Source organism: Thermobia domestica, chromosome 16 (assembly GCF_964235325.1).
Source record: "Thermobia domestica chromosome 16, izTheDome1.hap1.1, whole genome shotgun sequence".
NCBI lineage: Eukaryota > Metazoa > Arthropoda > Insecta > Zygentoma > Lepismatidae > Thermobia > Thermobia domestica.
The window spans coordinates 66,522,748-66,539,499 of record NC_137469.1 but is presented as its reverse complement, the minus strand read 5'-3'; the positions used below and the strand labels follow the sequence as shown (position 1 = coordinate 66,539,499).

General features: G+C 35.2%; 1 protein-coding gene across 5 annotated transcripts in view; it reads right to left on the bottom strand.

Moving 5' to 3' along the window:
• Dhc98D (Dynein heavy chain at 89D) overlaps window positions 1-16,752 on the bottom strand; it is a 608,487-nt gene that overhangs the window by 457,578 nt on the left and 134,157 nt on the right. For all 5 annotated transcript variants that reach the window (XM_081742517.1, XM_081742516.1, XM_081742518.1 and 2 more), the window contains exons 18-20: window positions 14,340-14,527; window positions 12,419-12,580; window positions 13-204 (exon numbers count right to left, since the gene is read on the bottom strand). In XM_081742517.1, the coding sequence (XP_081598643.1) occupies window positions 13-204; window positions 12,419-12,580; window positions 14,340-14,527 (542 nt within the window). The remainder of the gene's footprint in view (window positions 1-12; window positions 205-12,418; window positions 12,581-14,339; window positions 14,528-16,752) is intronic.

Sequence of the window (16,752 nt, the reverse complement as noted above, 5' to 3'; positions counted from 1 at the left end):
TCAAATACCTACCTGTGAAGGTAAGTTGCAACATCTCTCAGAACTCTATGAGCAGTATCTTGGACTCTTAGTATAAAATCAGTGACAGAGGGCACTTCAGATATTTCATCAAAAAATGTATAAACAAATTCTTCTTCCTCACTAAGTTTTTGCGGAGGGCATGGTATGCAAGACCCATCCAACCATCGAGGAAAAACCTTAAACCTGAAAGTAAAAGGGACCTATATTTTTTATTTGCATCTGATCGTATGTTTCCATAAGTATAAGAAAAAAATGAGCTCCGTAAAAACTTCTTTGGAAACTCTTTACAAAGAAAGGATTATGGTTGTGACGAATTCAGGTTTTCAACAGTTTATTCATAGAATTCTATATCTAAGTGAATTGCGAGAAAAAGAAGGTCAGCCACTTCGTTTATTTCTAGTTGCAACTCTCATTCTATACTGATAATGGCAATTGGTGCACATTCCAGAGCAGTTTGCTCATTTTTCTTCCCTCAACTAGTGACAACAGGTGCTGGATTTTCGCCAAATCACATTCCTTTCATATTTTAAACCATATTGGAACTATGAGTCACCGAGTGCCTTGTCGAGAGGCTACAAGTAAGAGAAAATGGGTCCATGGATCCATTCATGAGTTCAGGATACGAAGGCTGCTTTTTTTTTTTTTTTTGTTCTTTAAGCAGAAAGAAAAGAATGTAATGTCAGTTAACCAAATTTTCGAAAAACCTGGAAGGCACATACCACATATGCATTTTCATTTGTATATATATATATATATATATATATATATATATATATATATATATATGGTGGCTTCCATTTCAATTCAGGCAGAGCATGTACCATCACCATCTCAGATATTGTTGAAACTTTTTTTATAGCAACTAGACATGTTTTTAAGAGACCCATATTTTTTTGTTTTGTCGAAAAAAATTTTCCCGCCAAGTAATGGGCCATCAAAGACGGGTAGTACAATTTATGAATTGTAGAAGACATGGAAAATGGTCAACTTCGGAGCCTCACCATTCGGCTATGGAGACAGGTAGAGTTATAATTCTTGTTGTGGTATGTACATAGGGATATAAATAAACTATATTTTATTATAATTTGGTTTGCGCATGCGTATCTTTTTGTACATAAATTAACAAAGGAACGTCAATTTATCTGAAAAGTCGAAGTTTGCGAATTTTTTTCGAGCACTTCCGGTTCGAATTTTAAAATTCTGTTTTCACAGTTGGTAAGACCTGATTACCCGCTTTCCGAAAAAAAAATTGTATCGCTTGTGTGTACAGCCGTTTTGTCGCAAAAAACTCGAGAAATTGTAAAATTTTCAAAAATCGCCATTTTTGGGCGCCATTTTCTCGAAAACACCATCTTTTAAAATTCTGAAATTTTGTCAGATGGTTCAAATTTACATGAATAATAAACACACCAAATACCATTCTCGACCAATGCTTCATGAATTAACTACAGCCTTTTAAAGTTAGCGAAGTTTCGTTAACTTTGATGTCACAGTTAGCAACACTGGGGACAATAAATGTGCAATGATTTGATTATGTTTGTGGTTCACATTCATTAAATGAAGAATAAAAGGTTTTCTTGACTGTTTTTTTCATTATTTTGATCAAGAAGGCTCTCTGAAATAGTAAAATGAGCCTCCCCCCTACTCTTCCGTTTTCTTAAACCGAAATAATCTGAGGTGGAAATTACGATTACGAAACACATAAATTTTAAGTTTACTTGAAATGGCCATCCAAAAGCCTGAACTATTACCTCAGTGATGATTTGGAATGCTCCAGACAAAGTCTCAATTAAGTGCGATGTCATTACAGTGATCGAAAAATGACAAAAAGTTTAAAAAATCGAAACGTTTTCTTACGCGTTCCAAAGAAATTTACTGACTTTTTAAACAGAACAATCCCAACATAAGAATGGGTCACTCAGAATTTTACAGTATTCGACTAAAGTGAGTCAGTCCGCAACCTGCGAGGGAAGTGTGTATGTGTGTGTGTGTGAATTGTGCAAATTTTAAGTTAGCTGCTACTGTGTTGCTACAAATCAAAGGTGCAGCCTGTATTGAAGCTGTCATGAGTGACCTATTTCCTTTGGTAGTATGATCCGTAGAAAATGACAACTGTCTTCTTCAAGAATGTGGTGAATGTCCTGGAGTGGAAGGAATAAGTGTGGAGTCTTTAATTATTGATCCTGATGAAAATGAAAGTGTTACGTATGCCATATGGGAAAACAATCTCGTTAAAAGACTGTGCCACTTTCTGTTTTCGTATTGTACATTGCTGGTTTAACTGTAAGAATTGTAATTCATGACTACATCAAGAAAATCCAAAGAGAATTAATTGCTACCGAAAAGCACCGTATAAAATTTCAAGATACAAATTCTATTTTACTTCATGTGAACTTCGCTGAAAACTGGACTGTTATTCTACAAAGTGAAATTCAGAGTTATCACCGGAATATGAAACAACTGACAGTTTTGTTGTAATAAACGACGATAAAGCACACGGTTCGGCTCATGTACTCATAGCCATAGACAAGATTCTAAAAATACTCGAAGAAAAGCGAAAATATATTTTATAAAAAGGTTTGAATACGTGAAAATTAGTGTCTACAATTTCCCAAACCGTGTCAGTGATTTCTGATGGTGCTGCATCCCACTTTAAAAATCGCTTTCAGATGTTCGAGATGCAGAGAGGTCCGATAAAGCAGTGGTTTTGCAGTGAAACCGGCCATGCAAGAGTTTCTGCGACGGTATTGAGGGGGGAGGTGTAAAGAATGTGGCAACACGGCATAACCTTAAGCAAAAACAGATACACAATATTAAAACCGCAGAAGAGAAAATGAAATAAAATCTTTAAGTTTTACGTCCCACGCTTATGCCGGTTAGGCTAAAGAAGACGGTGATTATGAGAAATAAATGAAATGGTGGAATGCAGAAAGTGGGAGGAAACGGGATAACCCCGAGAAAACCCACGAGCACGGTGTTTGTCCACCACAAAGCCCACACGGCACGAACTAGGATCGAACCAGGGACCACAAGCACCGGAGGTGAACGCTCTACCACTGAGCCACCGCGCCCCCACTAAAACCGCAGAAGAATTCTTGAGTATAGTGCAAGTACAAACTCCGGTATTACTCTCGTTTTGTTGCCTGGAACTGAATTCGACGACTTCCGGAATAAAAAAAAAGGGAAAGTATGCGACCGGTAACTGGTATTCAACGAAGTCATCTTTGGCTTTCGGAAAATGGCAGTAACGGGTCATCATGAACTAACTTCATGCTTCCGCTAAAATCGAACTTCTGCAATTCAAAGTGTAGATTTAAGAAATCTGCAAAAAGGAACTTTTGTTACACTCATATATGTATGATAACCAGCGGTGCGTAGCAGAAATATTATGAATAAATCTTGAATTACGTGAAGTTGAAGTGTTGTTTATGATTCTACATGGGCCTTCAGCATTTGTGACTATCGACAATGTGCTACGCAAGGGGGGATCCAGGACGGACTTCTGGAAGGGGGGGGTAATACTGCTACTTAGAGGTACTTTTAAGAGCTCCAAACTCTGAAATCGGTTTTATTTATATATAAAATAAAAAAAAGTGAGTGAGCCAACACCTATTGGAGCACCTGCACGGTTACATGCTATTAGCGAAGACACCAACCAAGCAAATGATTGGTCAATGTAAATAATAATAATAATAATAATAATAATAATAATAATAATAATAATAATAATAATAATAATAATAATAATAATAAATATCAGTGAAATTTTGTTTCCGAAGACCATTTTAAGTAAGTGAACTTGAAATTTGTGCGTTTCGTAATCGTAATTTCCACTTCAGATTATTTCGGTTTAAGAAAACGGAAGAGTAGGGGGAGGCTCATTTTACTATTTCAGAGAGCCTTCTTGATCAAAATGATGGAAAAAAACAGTCAAGAAAACCTTTTATTCTTCATTTAATGAATGTGAACCACAAACATCATCAAATCATTGCACTTTTATTGTTCCCTAGTGTTGCTAACTGTGACATCAAAGTTAACGAAACTTCGCTAACTTTAAAAGGCTGCAGTTAATTCATGAAGCATTGGTCGAGAATGGTATTTGGTGTGTTTATTATTCATGTAAATTTGAACCATCTGACAAAATTTCAGAATTTTAAAAGATGGTGTTTTCGAGAAAATGGCGCCCAAAAATGGCGATTTTTGAAAATTTTACAATTTCTCGAGTTTTTTGCGACAAAACGGTTGTACACACAAGCGATACAAATTTTTTTTCGGAAAGCGGGTAATCAGGTCTTACCAACTGTGAAAACAGAATTTTAAAATTCGAACCGGAAGTGCTCGAAAAAAATTCGCAAACTTCGACTTTTCAGATAAATTGACGTTCCTTTGTTAATTTATGTACAAAAAGATACGCATGCGCAAACCAAATTATAATAAAATATAGTTTATTTATATCCCTATGTACATACCACAACAAGAATTATAACTCTACCTGTCTCCATAGCCGAATGGTGAGGCTCCGAAGTTGACCATTTTCCATGTCTTCTACAATTCATAAATTGTACTACCCGTCTTTGATGGCCCATTACTTGGCGGGAAAATTTTTTTCGACAAAACAAAAAAAATATGGGTCTCTTAAAAACATGTCTAGTTGCTATAAAAAAAGTTTCAACAACATCTGAGATGGTGATGGTACAATTTTATATTTTTTTGCCTGAGTTGAAATGGAAGGCACCATATATATATATATATATATATATATATATATATATATATATATATATATATATATATATATATATATATATATACAGGGTGTTAATGAACTATACCGACATACTGTAAGAGGTGATTCCTCACATCAAAATAAGAGAAAAAGTTCATATGGATCTATGACGAAAAGTGCATAGTTTCAGAGTTAGGGTTGTCCAAAATCGCGAAAAAGCTCAATTTCAATAAGCTCTATTTCGAATTCCAGAAACTGTGGATGGTGGTTCTTATCAGCGTAAAGGATGCTAGGCATACACAATCCAAAAGTGCATATTTCATCAATTGTCAATAGGTGTAGATGGTATTCCCTACAGGTTGTAATTCTCAGATATGTTTTCAATAGAGTTTTCAGATATACCCTGATTTCAAGGGGGGGGGGGGGTCCAAAGTAAACAGGAGGTAAACCTTGACAGCAATGAACATCCAATGCTTCGGAGGGAAGGCGGAAGTGTTAGGAACCGGCAGCTCCATGTTTCTTTTCGCAATAACGTGTGGTGATACATATTTCGTCGCGATATATTTCGCGTTTCCTTCACTTACAAGCGTGAAAGAAAACATTGCACCATACATTTTCCCGAGTACGAGAGACCGTGCTGCTGACGATTCTTAACACTTCCGACATCGCTCCAAAGGATTCCGTACTTACTGCTATCAAGGCTTATCGTTTGCCTACTTTGGACCAATCATAATGCCAGAGCATACCTCAAAATTCGATGATGGCATGTCTGGGAATTTCACCTTGCAGGGAATAATCCGTACACATATTTGAACATTAATGAAATATGCATTTTTGGATTGCGTATGCGTGGCTTCCTTTACGCTGATAAGGACCACCATCCAAAGTCTCTCGAATTCAAAATAGGGCCTCTTGAAATTTGGCTTTTTCGCGATTTTGAACAACCCTAGATCTGAAACTATGCACTTTTCGCCATAGGCGCATATGAACTTTTTCTCTTATTTTGATGTGAGGAATCACCTCTTAAAGTTTGTCGGTATAGTTCATTAACACCCTGTCTATATATATAATGCCTAATTGTTTCTTGAGTTGACTTACAAATTGGTGATATTTTGCCACGGTAGCTTATTGCATTTTACATACTGTGAGTTAGTCTGGCGTAGCAAAAGCTATCAAAATTGATGAGCTCGATCAAGGAATATCCGAATCCTGTCGCATGATGATTAACATATAAAATTTTCCCGGTGTAAAATGATGAGTTTTTTAAATATATATACGTTCGGAGCACCTCTACCGTAGGAATGTTGACATTGTCTGGATATTTCTCCCTTATTCTTTGTAGTGGTTTTGAGAGCGGCATCAGCTCTTTCAACTACTTTCGTTATCGGGAAAAAGGGAACTATTATCTCTTTCTTGCTCCAACTATATCCGCAAATTAAATATCAACTTTCGACATTGGCAGTTCAAGGTAGCATCTCTGCCAAATTTACATCATTATCATTATTATTATTATTATTATTATTATTATTATTATTATTATTATTATTATTATTATTAGAGACCTCTGGAAAATAGGTAAGCAAAACTAACACAAATCCCATTAAGACAACTGAAAATGGAAATATATACAAAAACAAGCCAGTTGGAGAAAATTAGTCTTACACCAAACATTGGTAGATAATCACAAAGTAACATAGCCATTTAAAATAATATCACTGGTCTACATCAATTTTGCTGACTGGAAGCTATCAGCTGTTCTTTAATAATTCGAGTGTGCTAAATCCAAAAATGAAATCCGTTTTTTTCTATCACGTCAGGTATTTTCACAAAATGAAATTTTATCTAATATTTCATGTATGCTTTAGAACCATTAATCGTAGCGTAGTTCTACAAGATGTCACAAGATGGCAGCACATTCACTGTTACGTTTAATTTTATTTTTTACGAGTTAATATCATGTTGAATTAAAATTGAAGAGGATATTACGTATGTAAAGGGTTGAAATAAAGGAGTACTCGCAGGGTGCTGCTGAATTTTTATGCAGGGTGACGAATTACGCGGCACTCTTTGCTTATGGAAAACATGGCGAGTTAATAGATTGCGAAAGGTGTGCTAGAATTTTGTAGAAATTTTGCAAACATTTACTGATCTGGTTATTTCTAGTATTGGTGCGCTGTATTGGTGTAGTGATATCAACAGGATTACAGCTATTGTAGTGTAGACTACACACATTCTGATCAAGTTGGCAGCTGTACCGAGTTTAAATAATATTACATCTATTCGTAGAAAGTGTAAGAACGATCCGGATATATTTTGCTATATTTGTGGTTCTTTCACAACCCCGAAACAACGAACAAATATTTCGGAATTTATACGAAAAGTGTATCATGTATATTTCGGAATTCAATTGGGCGACCAAGATAAACCATGGGCACCACATAAAGTATGCAGGACTTGTGTAGAAAATCTCAGACAATGGAGCAAGGGTCGAAGAACAAGCCTTCGTTTTGGAATCCCAATGGTGCGGCGAGAGCAACAAAATCATGTAAATGACTGCTATTTCTGTATAGTAAATGTATCTGGTATGAGCAGGAAATCTAAACATACTATTCCGTATCCTGAACTTTATTCTGCTAGAAGACCTGTTCCTCACAGTTATGAAATTCCCATCCCTACATGCAGCACGTTTGCAAGTTCCAGTGATGATGACGATTGCCCTGTCAACACAATACAGAACGTAGTGACGAGGATTTTGTGGTGTCTGATGAATGCAATTCATGCAAACCCTTCACTCAATCAGAATTAAATGATTTAATTTGCGATCTTGCTCTACCAAAAACATCAGCAAAATTGCTGGGTTCAAGACTGAAAGAAAGGAATATGTTGCACCAGGAACAACAATCGTATATCGGGACAGAGAGAAGCATCTATTTCAATATTTTCAAAAATATGAAGAACTTGTGTATTGTTCAGATATAAAAAGACTAATTTAAGCTATGGAATGTGATTATGACGCGAATGAATGGAGGCTCTTTATTAACTCTTCGAAGAGTAGTTTAAAGTGTGTATTGCTGCATAATAGCAATAAGTTGGCATCCATTCCTGTTGGTCATCTTTGCTTTATTTGTTTATGGGACAGCCGTGCAAGGAATGAACACTGGGTACGAAGATTGTAGCCTGCCAGAGTAGATATTGAAGTGGGAGTGAAAATCATCCAGAATGAACCGCTTGTTGACCCTAAGAAAGTGTTACTCCCTTCACTACACATAAAGCTGGGATTAATAAAACAGTATGTAAAATCTTCGAATCAGGATGGTGCTTGCTTCAAATACATTTGCTCGAAATTTCCTGCATTGACACAGGAGAAAATGAAAGCTGGTATTTTTGACGGCCCCCAGATAAGGTTGCTAATGAGAGATAAAGAGTTCTTGCAAACCATGAACCCCACAGAAAGAGATGCATGGGATGCTTTTTGTGCCGTTGTTACAAACTTTCTTGGAAATTTTAAAGCGAACGACTACGAGGAACTTGTTGACAATTTGTTGGCCACATTTCAGAAGTTAGGAGTACATATGAGTATGAAGCTTCACTTCCTACACAGCCATCTAGACTATTTTCCTTCCAATCTTGGTGCGCTTAGAGAAGAACAGGGTGAACGATTTCACCATGATATCAAAACCACGAAGAACCGGTACCAGGGAAGGTGGAACGAAAACATGATGGCGGACTATAGCTGGTGCTTGCAGCGTGACGTTCCGGACGCCACTTACTCCAGAAAATCAAAGAAACGAAGATTTTTGCCTAAATAGGTAAGCACGCTGTGTTATTTGGTTGTGTACATTTATCAGCTTGAGGTCGTAAATTAAATTAAAAAATGTATTGGATTTGCTTAACTTTCTATCAAGTCTAAATACACTATGACAAATAGGTTCGTAAAACTACTCCATGCGTAATATTCTGGAACCATAAACATCAAATCGTATATATATATATATATATATATATATATAGTATGATATGTGTAGGTGGGTATCAGTAACTTTATCGTAACTTGTTCCGTATTTATATTTAATATTAAAGCAATAGTAAAATATTTAATGTAAGTTTCTTACTAAGATATATGGAACAAATAAGAAATTCTGTCAGTGTAAGTATGATCAGATGGTGTAAAATTCTGACGTGATAGGCAAACACTAACTACACCACTGGAATCAGCGACCTCGATTTTTAAAAAAAACAAGTCAAATACCTCAGTCAGCAGAAAAAAAGTTTTCATATGTAGACCAGTGTATTGTACAAATATCTGAGTATTTAATTTAACAACACAATTTAGACAGTTATCTCTTTTTCACTTCACTTTCAGAACTTATCAACTTGAAGACTTACAAGTAAATGTCAGCGAGGAAGACAGATCTCAAAACCGACAACCTTATAACGAGGGGCGGTGGGTTGAAATACTGCTACTTTTAAGAGGTCCAAACTCTGGGATTGGTTTTATTTATAAGAAAATTTCCTCTTCTGAGGGGGGGGGGGCAATTGCCCCGATCGCTGCCCCCTCGATCTGCCACTGATTGTAACACATGTTTTGCTGTTTTTCATAAAAAAAAAAAAAAAAAAAAAAACAGCTCTTTCCAATGTGTTGCCACAGACACAATAAACATACTAATTCTAGAATCAGACGGCACACGACTTCGTAGTAAACTGAAGATGAGTACGTTTCATTGTACTGAAATCAGTCAATTGCAAATCGTAGCCGTACTCTAAATTATCGTTGTGCATTTATTACAGCAATGCATAATCACCTTTGGCGTGGGAGAGACTTGGGCTCAATTTCCGGCGGGAGTTCATGTAGTTTGGATTCCCTGATAATCTATAAGTCCATGTCTCGTATAGTTTTGCTGCTGAAAGGGACGCTAAACTCAAAGTTAAATCAAATCAAACACTGCCTTAGTGTTACATGAATCATAGTATAAAAACTATAAATGGATAAAAGGGATTGAACGAACACAGTGAAGAGGATTTATCAACGTTTAAAAGATGCGCAATTTATTAAAAATTATACTCCAATAATACATTTAGTTTATATGTTGTTATATAACTCCCTTCGTGGACCTCTCGTGACGCGGAGGGGTTCTTATAACTTCTAGAAGTAATTAAGAATAAAATCAGTCCATACATTTACAGAATGAGACGATATGAGACAGTTTTTTTAATTTTTTTTTAAGAATTAAGATGAGATAAGAAATAATTATTCGAGAATCAAGGTAAGATTTTTACATAATTTACGAGACGAGACGAGAAAATCTTATTTCTCGTCTCGTCTCGTTTGGTAATCAACAGTAATCGGGTGTGTAATTAGTCACCTCACATTCTGTTATTCCGGAAACAATGGATTAGACACTAATATTGGTCGTTTCCGATTTTTAGATATTTTTAGATGTCACCCCTCTTTACCCTCACTTCTGACTTCTATGCTGATGAGAGATGAATTTGGACTTAAACGTATCAGGACGATCTCGAAAAGAAGGATTCGACATTAATATTGGTCATTTTTGATTATTTTTTTATGTCACCACTCCATTTTTCATAGTATATATATTTATATATAATGACATCCCACTGTTCACTTAAGATATGCATTTTAATCAATTTAATATCGAAAAATCCGAAGGTCGATAACCATGCAAAATATCATTTTAATGGTTTCAATAGTTGTTGCGTGATCGATGAGACAAACTCACATTCAATTTTACACGATAGATCTATTTATGTATTGAGTTGATTTGAGTTTGAGTTTAACGTCCCTTTCAGCAGCGAGGCTATATGAGTCGGGATGTACTGATTAACGTGGAATCCGAATCACAGAAGCTCGCGCTGGTCCACTTCGAATGTCAAAAAAGAAAAAAAACTTATTTTTCGGACAATGTGAAAAGAAAGGAAAAAAGAAATTGTTAAAACAGAAACAAAGGATATATAAAGAAATAATAAATAAACTAGGGAAGAAAAGTGCTCCTTTTCGTTTCATCTACAGTAGCAGTTTTTATTATTATTATTATTACTTATGGAGTGAAATAGACTGACCGTGGTTGGCAACACTAGTGTCAAACTAGAAGCTGCGGTTTCCCTTTGCACATGGCAAGAAACGTCAGAGACCATCTCTTACTGGTTTCCCTATAATTATTTTCGCTTTTATGCTGATTTCTGAGCTTGTGCCCTTATGCACCATTTTGCAATATAAAGGCTGTCTGATAATCCCTATTTTGAAATCATTATAATTTCTTTATTTATGAAAGGATTTCTATGAAAGTAGTAGAGTCTACATTTAGATAGAACATCATTTAAGATTTTGTTTAATATGTCGTTACAATTGCACATGAGCACCAGCATTCTCAACACATTTTCTTAAACGAACTGGTACGTTCACCACTGGAGCTTGCAAAAAGTTTTCTGGGACACTGTTGATCACGTCGGTTATCGTTGCTTCAGGTTCGATCCCAGCTCGCGTCATGTGGACTTTGTGATGGACAAATACAGTGCTCGTGTTTTTTTGTTTTTTTTTGTTTTTTTTTTTTGGGGGGGGGGTCCTCCCGTTTCCTCCCACTTTCTTTATTCCACCATTTCATTCATTTCTCATAATCACCGTCTCCTTTAGCCTAACCGGCATAACCGTGGGGCGTAAAACTGGAAGATTTCATTTAATTTTTTTCGTTGATTCCAGTTCATCCAAACTGCGTGGTTTTCTTCTGTAAACCTCCTTCTTAATCTCCCTAGAGAGAAAAGAATAACAGGGCATTAAATCTCGGCTGCAGGCTAGTTATTCATGTGCATCACGTCTCCCAATCCAATCAACGACTTTCCAGATATCTTTCGCCATTCATTGTGTTTCGCATAAAGAAAGAACCAACAGCTGCACACGACATCAACCCACACTATACCGTTATCTTCGGACGCTCCTGTGCTTATTAACTCACACGTCCAGATTATCACGCGCCCAGGAATGAGTGTTGTCACAAATCCACCAATATACAATACTGCTTCATTATTCTATAAAATGATGTCAATCAGTTCGAGCTAATCCTCATATCAATCCAAGAAAATTTCTGCGAACTCCATGCGCTTGTCACAATCACCAAGAAACAATTGCTGAAAGTAGTGCGGTTTCCATGGCTTAAAATATACATTCTTCTTCAGAATGAGACCGATTACATAACGTGTGAGACAACTTTCACACGCTACTTGACAGACTCAAAGATTTTTTTTTTTTTGGGGGGGGGGGATCTTCTGAAACATCTCATTAACTCTGGCAATGTTCTCTCGCGTTCTTGAAGTGGATGCTCCCCCAATCTCCTTGCGTCATTGACATTGATTGTTATTAACTTTTGCTGGCAATTTTTAGTTGTTTTTGCATCTAATTGTTGCATGGATTCTTCGTTCAGCCGTCCACCACCTTTGCACTCGAACAACAGATTCCCAAACCTCATATCGAGCTGCTATTCTGACCCACTTTTACACTTAATACTGTCGGCATTTCAACTAAAAATTAAAAAAAAAAAAAAAAAAAAAAATCACGTCATAAATGAAGAAGCTACAATGATTTTAAAATAGGGAATGACTTACCAGATACTCTGTAGGTACTTTTATTTTCTCATACAAATATACATATATACTTACTTGTACAGAAAGTCTTTGATTGCTGTACCAACAAGATTATGAATTTCTGAAGGTTTAGGACGTATCCCCACATCTGGAATAGATAGTATCGCATCCACTTTGAAGTATGGATCGTTGGCGTACAAAAACTTGTGTAAACCGTCCAAATTTCGAAGAGCACAGCTAGAAAATAAAGTCAATCATTAGGTTTTTCGAAAATTACTTAAATTAAGTTAATACGACACATTTTTTTTAACCCATAGTAAGCAACTTCTTAACTAAAGTAACTTCCAGTTTCTTTTGATGCTGGCTTGAAACAGAAAATTATGTGAGTCACATTCAACTATATCAATATGTTTTATATAGGTTCGATGATACGCAAAACATTGAACTTCTATCACAAAATAAAAATATAAAATCAAGTGAGCATTACTAGGTTATAGAAGAAGGATATTAAAAACAAAATGAATATACATAAATGCCATAGTGGAATTAAGAAAGAATGGGGTAACTGCAAATCATAAATGTCTAGTATTTTACTTATATCTGTGTCTGTGAACAAGTTGAAGATTGAGTTTGATCAAATTAAACATAAGAATATACATATTAACATTGAGAATAAACTTGATTATTCTACAGACCAATGAATATACCTACTACTGATCAATAAATCATCAATTAATACTAAATTGGTTTGAGAGGATTCATTGCAATTAAAAATATATATCCTCAATAACTTTTAGTCAAAGGAGATTTATGTCGTATGGTGTTTTCAAACCCTCATTGGAATTCTTTTTCAGCTACAATGGAAATGTTTTACATAATTCATACAAGAAAACCTTGTTTGTATTGATAATTTTCCCCTGGAACGCATTACATATTTTACAGAATGGAATTTAGAAATGAGACTTACGAAACCAACACCAAAATTAAAAGAGACAACTTATGTATAAATATTTTGTCACTTTTGTAGCTAAGACCATAATTTCTTTTCGAATAGAAAGATTTCATATTTACACTTTCGTAACAATTCACACATTTTAATACAACATATTAAAAAAAAAAGAAAAGAAAAGAAAAGAAAAGAAAGAAAAAAAAAGAAAAAAATGGAAGTGAAACAGTATAATATATTTTGAAGTACTTTGACACTTTTATGGTATAGCCATTTTCAATAATTTGAAAAATCCTTAAATCGATTATTCGAAATATTGGTTTATTGAAAAATGGGAGACAAATATCTTCAAACAAGATACACAGGAAGTATCAAGACATCAGCGTATATGAAAACTAATACTTTATGAGTCCTACGCCGTATTAAGCAGGTAAATTGCATTCTCTTCAGATACTTCCTTTACTGGGTAACCATCTGTATGTGTTCTTTCCATTTACTGTCTTACTTCTTCCAATCGTACAAGAAGCTTCTTTATTCTAATCAAAGGCCAAAGGAAAGAAGGGGAAGAGGAATTTTTAGGTTGGGTGCATCGTAAGGAAGCCAGAAATATATTCCAAAACAGAAAACGATCCATCATGACAGAACCTTCTTGATTTTTTTTTAACTAGTATACTTTTCTTTTTCAGGAAATTTGTACCATCTTGTGGGTTCAATTGTATGTAAATCTTTCTTGGTTAAACTCTATTAACCACAAAAATTTTACTTTAGAACACTGCTCTTTCAAGGTACGACTTCCTAGCAGGGTGGCTGTTTTTCGCACAATTGTTTGCTTTGCCTTGTCCTGCTTCATGCTATTGCCAGAAGATCTAATTTATAGATACTTTTCATGCTGTAATAGTGTCACTGTTGTGTGCAATCATGTTAAACATGCAGTTAATGTGTCCCAACTTAAAATACCTTAATAATAAAAGCACAGAATATCACAGATCTGTAGGATATACACATTTATTTTAAACTTGTATTGCAAACAATATTTATAATGAGTCTTACCTGAGTAAAAACTTAAAAATTTTCTCTTCCCAAAACTGGTAGTAAAATGACATCAGAGGAGCTTTCAGTGTATTGCTTTCAAGCACCAAAGATTCAATTTTCTCCATCAAAGGAGGTATTTGTTCGTATGACAAAACCATTTCAGCAAATTTTTCATCACGTTTTTCGTCAATCTTGTCAAAAAATTCCTATAAGCAAATAATAACATTTTTTTTTTTTTTTCAGTACAACGGAAATGAGTTAATACAGGTACAGATTCGAACGTACAAATACACTAATTTACTAACATCTAGGGAAACGCATTACTGATGGTTTCTTAGCATTCTTAAGGGTTTTCCTCGTCTTCATCAATTTTAGGAGTCACGCTGGTTCAGTAGTAAAGTGATTACACTTACTATGACGTGTCGGAGTAATGATCCTTGTCTGTGTAAGATTGTGTTGTAGTGTAAAAGCTGCTTATGAGGGGCGGGTTGAAGTTCTCTGGTTTATCAATCCCAATTCTACTAACTCCACTAGCATTTCACTTGTTTTCAGTTTCAAATCCATTTTCATCCACTTTCAAGTAGTCTTTTGCCTTTACCCTAAAGAGTATGCCGCTTAACATTTCCCACAAGATTTCATTTTTACTTTTTGTAAGGAAAGTGAAACTTGTAACACATATCACAATTTTTTGAAAGTACTATTTTCTACTCACAAGCGTACTACAACATTAACTAGTAATTATTTAAGTTGCTTATAAGTACTAATGTTAAGTGTCAGCAGGGTTTCCACTTATTTGGGGACCAAGAATTTTCTGAATTTTCTAGATTTTCCACGCCATGATTTACAAATTTCCAGGTTTATATATATATATATATATATACTAGCAGCGTTCACCCCGCTTCGCTGCGGTCACCCCGGAACGCAATAAACTTTGTTACTTAGATAATTTTTACTTTTTCGCTTTCAAGTGATATGATAAAAACCATAGAAGATTGCAGTAAATCTTAACATTATATCGCCTGTCATTTATGTTAACCCGCCCCGCTTCGCTGCGGTCATCCCGGTGCTGGCATATTGTAAAAGTGTCTGTAAAAATAAGCAAATCAATTAAAAAATTTTAAACAGAAGATTCAAGCTATTTTCCGCTGTATATCGCCTGTCATTTATGTTAACCCGCCGAGTGACACGGTCATGCGGGTTGCATATAAATACGTTTATTTTTACCTATGATGAACTAACAAAGGATTTGTGGACACCTGAATGGTCAATTATCTCAAGACACTGGTAATTAAAAATTAAAGTGATATGATAAAAACCATCTAGGGTCCAAATCCTAATAACCCCCCAAAAATGAAAGAAATTGGTTCAGCCGTATTAGCGTGATGAGCGGACAAAGGATTTTGTACGTTCTCTTTTATATATATATATATATATATATATATATATATATATATATATATATATATATATATATATATATATATATAATTACTATTCCCAACCAGGGAGTTCCTCATGTACTATGCATGTACATGAATACAGTGCGTGTGTGGAGGTACAGAAGTTTTACAAAATAAACTAAATTTATTTTATAAAATATCCCCTACTAAATACGCCGATAAGCTGTTGCTGTTAGCAAAAGAAAGGTTTAAAATAATCGGTACAAAGAAGCAAAAATTCCCTGACTTTATTAGGTTTTAAAGCTTTCCATGAAATTCCCTGACTTTTCAAAGACATTTTATGAATAAGCTGAATTTCTATCTTTTTCCCAAAATGAAATAACATTTAAGTGGCAAACGATTCACATCACACGATGACGTTAAGCATGCAGTCCAAACGTGGCTTCGTAATCAGATTCCCATCTCCTATCGGAAGGGTTTTGGCAGGGATGTATTTTCCGCTTAGACAAGTTTCTCAACAGAAAAGATAACTACGTCCAAACATAATGGAAGGATGTATTTATAAGTAAGTATTTCTCTTTATGTCTAGTATCAACATTAAACCTGAAGTGGAAACCTTTTATTTGACTTCCCCTCGTAAATGATCGTTCCACAGTTGTGTCCTATAGGCTAAAGGAGACAGAGGATTAATGAAAGTGAATGATGATAAAACAATTAGTAGAATGAAAATGTGGAAGGAAATGGGAGAACTGCAAGAAAACCCATGGACACAATGCTGTCTACTAGAAAATTCACTTCGCCTGGGTTCAAACTAGTGACCTCTAGCCTCAGAAATGAGCGTTCTAATACTGTGTCTTCCACATTTTATATTGAGTAAATGTATATACCCGCTGTTGTTTGCTTCGACTACATATTTACCATTTGGTGTCCATCAGAATATCAAATACAACGATGGAAAGAAACAACATAAGAAAACACATTTTATTCCTGTTTCGAAATATTTCATACCAAATGTAGTAACCCTAAGACTA